The sequence below is a fragment of the Arachis stenosperma genome, chromosome 10, assembly GCF_014773155.1.
Source record: "Arachis stenosperma cultivar V10309 chromosome 10, arast.V10309.gnm1.PFL2, whole genome shotgun sequence".
NCBI classification, from domain to species: Eukaryota; Viridiplantae; Streptophyta; class Magnoliopsida; order Fabales; family Fabaceae; genus Arachis; species Arachis stenosperma.
This window is the reverse complement of record NC_080386.1, coordinates 78,516,894-78,523,453: the sequence shown is the minus strand read 5'-3', so window position 1 is coordinate 78,523,453 and position 6,560 is coordinate 78,516,894. Positions and strand designations below refer to the sequence as shown.

The 6,560-nt window shown below is 41.7% G+C and overlaps 1 protein-coding gene across 1 annotated transcript; it reads right to left on the bottom strand.

Annotated features, from left to right (window-relative positions):
- Positions 1-2,263: 2,263 nt before the first annotated feature.
- Positions 2,264-2,950, bottom strand: LOC130957260 (uncharacterized). Its single transcript, XM_057884128.1, has one exon. The coding sequence runs from the start codon at positions 2,948-2,950 to the stop codon at positions 2,264-2,266; it is 687 nt and encodes a 228-aa protein (XP_057740111.1).
- Positions 2,951-6,560: the final 3,610 nt, after the last annotated feature.

Below are 6,560 nucleotides of genomic sequence, written 5' to 3'. Positions count from 1 at the left end.
ATTGAAATAAGTAGAAAAGAAAACTACCTCAGGTTGGGTTGCCTTCCAACAAGAGCTTCTTTATTGTCACTAGTTTGACATCTTTCATTCTTGCTCAATTCAGGTTCTGACCCTCCTTTTCTTTGTCCCATTGGCCTCCCAAGTAATGCTTTGCCCTGTGACCATTTGTTGTGAAATGACTCTTTGTTACTTCATTTAGCAATTCAAGACTTCCATAGGGAAAAACCTTTGTCACCAAATATGGACTAATCCATTTGGATTTGAGCTTGCCAGGGAAAACCTTAAGCCTGGAGTTATATAAGAGTACTTGCTGTCCTGGTTTGAACTCCTTCTTTGAGATCTTCTTGTCATGCCACCTCTTAGCTTTTTCCTTGTATATCTTAGCACTTTCATAAGCTTCTAGCCTAAACTCATCCAACTCATTTAGTTATAGTAGCCTCTTCTCCCCTACTGCTTGAGAATCAAGGTTTAGAAGTTTAGTGACCCAAAAAGCTTTATGTTCAAGCTCTACAGGGAGGTGACAAGGTTTGCCATATAACAGCTGAAAAGGGGACTTCCCAATAGGGGTTTTGAATGCTGTCCTGTATGCCAAATTGCATCTTCTAGTTTTCTGGCCCAATCTTTCCTGGTTGTTCCCACAATTTTCTCCAAAATCCTCTTCAACTCCCTATTTGCAAGCTCTGCTTGGTCATTGGTCTGTGGGTAATATGGTGTGACTACTTTATGCATCACCCCATATTTGTGGAGTAGTTTCTCCATCTGTTTGTTGCAGAAACGGCTGCCACCATCACTAACCAGACCCTTAGGTACTCCATACCTAGTGAATATGTGCTTCTTTAGGATTTGAAGAAGCAAGGGTGAACTTTGGTTGGGGTGAGGTTCGGTTTTGTTGTGAAAGGAAGGGAAAATGATGTGCTGTTTGGGGAAGAGGGGCGCTGAACGTGTTTTAGGATAAGTGAAAGGTGAAACAAAGGCTTATAAGTGTGAGGAAAGCTTGTATGAATATGTAGCTCATGAAGTATCTCAAACTATTTATAGATAAGGCATCAAGGCTTTGAACAAAAACACACTTGAAGAGAGCAATTCGGTTAAGCCTATGGAGGGTGAAGATTGAGCAAAATGTTGTAGGAAGCTCATGGGATGAACGGCTTGCATGCATAGTTGAGAGTTGACAAGGATTCCTTCCCCATTGAATGCATGAGGTTCGGTCTCCAAGGGTGTGAAACATAAAGATTTTGTTTTCCAAGGGAGCACGCTTCTCTAAGCACATGTGACCCTCCTCCTTTGGCTTGTCATAGCCGTGTCTTCCTTCTCCTTTTGTCCTCTTCTCAATCTTCTTTTTCCTATTCAATTAAATTAAAGCAATAGTAAGCCTTAAGAATTAAAAGTGGCACGGTGGTGTAGTGAATAGAATTTACACAATTCAACATGTTCCTTATTCATAAATAACCAATTGTGCTCCTTAGATAGTGAACCAAAATTTGGTGGACACCAAACTTGTTCCTTGCTAAGGGATCAATGTAAAATGAAAATAATTCATCACAATTGGTACCTTCATCATAAGGAACATTTTATTTTCTATCATAAACTCCTAAAATGAAACAATGTATGATCCATCTACTCATAAATTTGATCCTATGAGCAAAAATGAGTTTTCTGGAATTCAATGTCTATGCAGACACCAAACTTAATGTTTGGCTATATTCTCCATCAAAATGAATGATCATATAGTCTAAGAAAGCTAGAAAAGCTATTTTGGAGTGGCTTCACGCACACCAAACTTAGAAATCTAGCATATGCTTAAAGATCATGTATGCAAGTATCAAATATATTCATGAGAACTCAAATTCATGTTAGAAGGATCATTGGTTATTGGAATTAAAATCTAAACAAAAACTTTAAATCATGGGTTGCCTCCCATGAAGCGCTCTTTTATTGTCACTAGCTTGACATTGGGCCTTCATTAGGGTGGTTGATGACTGTAGTGTCTCAGCTTGTCTTCGCTCACAGTGAGCTTCCTTCCAGTGCCTCGATGCTTAATCTCTGTATGCTCTAGTGAGAGTATCCTGCTGATAGTGTAGCAGTCATCAGCTTGTTGGTTTATCCCCAACTGTTGATAGATTAATTGTACTTTATCTCCCTTTGAAAATCCCTCAGTTGGGATCTTTTTGTTCTTCCATCCTTTTTGAGCTTTTTTCTTGCTTTTCTTCCTCCTTTTTGGTGATCTTTCTCCTTTGACAGTGGGCTGCATTTCATTTCCTTCTTACTTTCCTTCCTCACTTTGAACAGTTTCATTCTCCTTCTGTCCTGCTTTGTTGCTTATTTCTTGCTTCGGAAGGGAATTAATGAGTGTCTTGTTGGTTTCTTCCTTCCACTGCAAGTCTTCTTTGTTGATCTCCATGCAGTTTTTCTTTTCATCAGAGTGCTGTGTTTCTGGAAAGACATTTAGAGTAATGCTTTCATCATGCACTCTCAGGGTCAATTCCCCTTGTTCTACATCTATAATAGCCCTTGCTGTAGCTAAGAATGATCTTCCTAGTATGATGGAATTACCTCCTTCCTCATCTAGGTCCAGAATCACAAAGTCTACAGGGAATATAAACTTATCCACTTTGACCAAAAGGTTTTCAATCATACCTTTGGGAAACACCACAGACTTGTCCACTAGCTCTAGTGACATCTGTATAGGCTTTACCTCCTCTATGCATAGCCTTTTCATCAGAGAAGAGGGCATTAGATTAATGCTAGCTCCTAAGTCACACATTGCTTTATTGATGCTTATATTGCCAATGGTACAAGGTAGGAAAAAGCTTCCAGGGTCCTCAAGTTTTGGGGGAAGCCCTTTTTGGATTAATGCATTGCATTCTTCAATGAGCAATATAGTTTCCTTTTCATGCCAACTTCTCTTTTTATTGATAAGCTCTTTCAAGAACTTTGCATAGAGAGGCATCTGCTCTAATGCCTCAGCCAGTGGAATATTAATCTCCAATTTCTTGAAAACTTCAAGGAATTTGGGGAAGTGTTGATCCTTGGTTTCTGTTCATACCCTAGGTGGTGGACGAAATTGTGATCAATAATATTGGCTCTTTGGTATGTACACAAAAACTATTGTGGCTCTGGTTGAATTCACAACTCCGTTCAACTAACCAGCAAGTGTACTGGGTCGTCCAAGTAATAAACCTTACGTGAGTAAGGGTCGATCCCACAGAGATTGTTGGTATGAAGCAAGCTATGGTCACCTTGTATATCTCAGTTAGGCAGATTAAAATTGTTTATGGGTTCGAAAATAGAAATAAGAAAATAAACGAAATAATAGAAGGGATAGAATACTTATGCAGATTCATTGGTGGGAATTTCAGATAAGCGAATGGAGATACTGCATGGCTCAAGAACGCCTGCTCTCCTACTGCTTCAACTCAATCCTTCTTACTCCTTTCCATGGCAAGCTGTGTATAGGGGTTCACCATCAACGGTGGCTACTTTCAATCCTCTCGGGAAAATGGTCCTCTGTGGCTGTCACTCGCATGGCTAATCGTCTGGAGGCATCACCCATGGTTAATGGCTACATCCCATCCTCGCAGTGAAAACTACGCTCACGCACTCTGTCACAGCACGGCTAATCACTGGTTGGTTTCTGCGCCTACTGGAATAGAATCCCTTGATTCTTTTGCACTTGTCATCACGCCCAGCACTTGCAAGTCTGAAGCACGTCACAGTCATTCATTACCGGAATCCTACTCGGAATACCACAGACAAGGTTAGACTTTCCGGATTCCCAGGATCCTACTCGGAATACCACAGACAAGGTGAGACTTTCCGGATCCTCATAAATGCCGCCATCTATCTAGCTTATACCACGAAGATTCTGTTGGGGAATCTAAGAGATATACATTCAAGCTCTGTTGCATGTAGAACAAAAGTGGTTGTCAATCACGCGCGTTCATAAGTGAGAATGATAATGAGGGTTATCTAATCATCACATTCATCATGTTCTTGGGTGCGAATGAATATCTTGGAATAAAAATAAGAGAGATTTGAATAAAAGAAAATAGAACTGCATTAATAATTGAGGTACAGCAGAGCTCCACACCCTTAATCTATGGTGTGCAGAAACTCCACCGTTAAAAATACATAAGTAAAAGGGTCAGGCATGGCCGAATGGCCAGCCCCCTTAAAACGTGATCAATGGCCTCTTAGGATGAAGAATAAAACAAAACTGAGACCAAAGATGTAACGTGGTCAAAAGACGTCTAATACAATAGTTAAATGTTCTATTTATAATAAACTAGCTCCTAGGGTTTACATGAGTAAGTAATTGATGTATAAATCCACTTCCGGGGCCCACTTGGTGTATGCTTGGGCTGAGCTTGATCAATCCACGAGCTGAGGCTTCTCTTGGAGTTGAACTCCGAGTTATGACGTGTTTTGGGCGTTCAACTCCGGATCATGACATTTTTTTTGGCGTTTAACTCCAGACAGCAGCATGTACTTGGCGTTTAACGCCAAGTTACGTCGTCAATTTCCGAATAAAGTATGGACTATTATATATTTCTGGAAAGCCCTGGATGTCTACTTTCCAACGCCGTTGAGAACGCGCCAATTGGAGTTCTGTAGCTCCAGAAAATCCATTTCGAGTGCAGGGAGGTCAGATTCCAACAGCATCAGCAGTCCTTTTGTCAGCCTTCTTCAGAGTTTTGCTCAAGTCCCTCAATTTCAGCCAGAATTTACCTGAAATCACAGAAAAACACACAAACTCATAGTAAAGTCCAGAAATGTGAATTTAACATAAAAACTAATGAAAATATCCCTAAAAGTAGCTCAAACTTACTAAAAACTATCTAAAAACAATGCCAAAAAGCGTATAAATTATCCGCTCATCACTAGGTCAAGCTGTCTGACCCGGGATGTTCTACAGACAAAGCGACCGACCTCTTCAAGTTAGGACAACCCGACCTCTTTTCAAAGAGCTCGGTCAAGTCACAGGAAAGCCCAAACAAAGGGCCCAAATAGAGGAACACGTCCCAAATCTAAGGGCAGCCCAAGCCCATAGAGATAAAGGCGGTTCCCTTAAAGATGACCTCACTTAAAGATAAGATAGAGATAAGATAAGATAACTAACTTATCTTATCCGCAGGAGGCCACATCTCACCGTTATAAATACACTGGAGCACCCAGGTATAACTCATACTCTGATTCTACTCAATACCTGCTTAGTACCCTTGCTAACTTAAGCATCGGAGTCCCTTGCAGGTACCCACCACCCTCCGGGGACGAAGGATCAGCACCACCACCAAGTCCAACAAGTCGGACACACCAGCTCCGGCCGCCGTACACCTGCCGGACACGTCGGCTCCGACCAACACAGAAGATCTCATCCGAGATCGACCTACAATTTCAGGTAACCCTCGGAACATTGGCGCCGTTGCCGGGGAACCTGGAAGTCATCCCATTAACATGGCGTATGACCATGACAACGACCACGATTCAGGTTTAGAAGACAGAACGCCGCATAAAAACGTGGACACAATTCTCAAAGATACTCCAAAAACCAATGGAGACAAAAATTCATCAAATCCAGGAATAATAGAAGCACTTCAAAATTGATTAGAGCAACTCGAGAAAGAAGCCCAATGTGAAAAGGAAGAAGATCTACGCCGGGAGATTAGGCGGCGCAGAGAACTAGAAGATAAGCTTGTAAAACTTGAAGCCGATCTTAAAACTAAAGCTACTCGATCATCCGCAGAAGATAGCTCTCAGAAAGATCAAGACTCATTCACCAGAGAAATTATGAAGACCAAAATTCCAAAAGATTTCAAGCTTCCGGATATGACTCTATATGACGGCACCTCGGACCCCAACCATCATCTCAGCAACTTCAGAAGTAGAATGTACCTCACAGATGCCTCAGATGCAGTCCGCTGCAAAGCCTTTCCAACAACTCTAACCAAGACAGCCATCAAATGGTTCGATAACCTACCTCCGAAATCCATCTCGAGTTTCGACGACCTGGCCAAGAAGTTCCTGGCCCGATTCTCCATACAAAAGGACAAAGCCAAACATGCACCTAGCCTCCTAGGGATCAAACAAGGAGATCGGGAGAGCCTTCGCAACTACATGGAAAGATTCAACAAAACATGCATGGACATACAAAGTCTACCAACAGAGGCTGCCATTATGGGCCTTATAAATGGCCTACGAGAAGGGCCATTTAGCCAATCTATATCAAAGAGATATCCTACATCCTTAGACGAAGTACAAGAACGGGCACAAAAATACATCAACATGGAGGAAAACTCTCGACTTGTCGAAGCCTCAAGGTTCGGCTCTACCTACCGAGATAAAGAATCCAAGAAAAAGGAAGATTGCTCCGGAGAGAAAATAAAAAAATATCATAACTATACTCCTCTTAGGGTATCCTTGGTAGATGTTTACAAAGAAGTCTGTCATACAGAGAAAATCCCTCCAGCTCGGCCACTTAAAGGCAAAAGAGGAGGAGGAAATCGGAATGAATACTGTGAGTATCACCGACTTCGAGGGCATCCCACCAACGAATGCTTCGA

Bases quoted from the DNA above. Each gene is read 5' to 3' on its own strand.
- LOC130957260 (XM_057884128.1), bottom strand. From the start codon at position 2,950: ATGCCTCTCTATGCAAAGTTCTTGAAAGAGCTTATCAATAAAAAGAGA.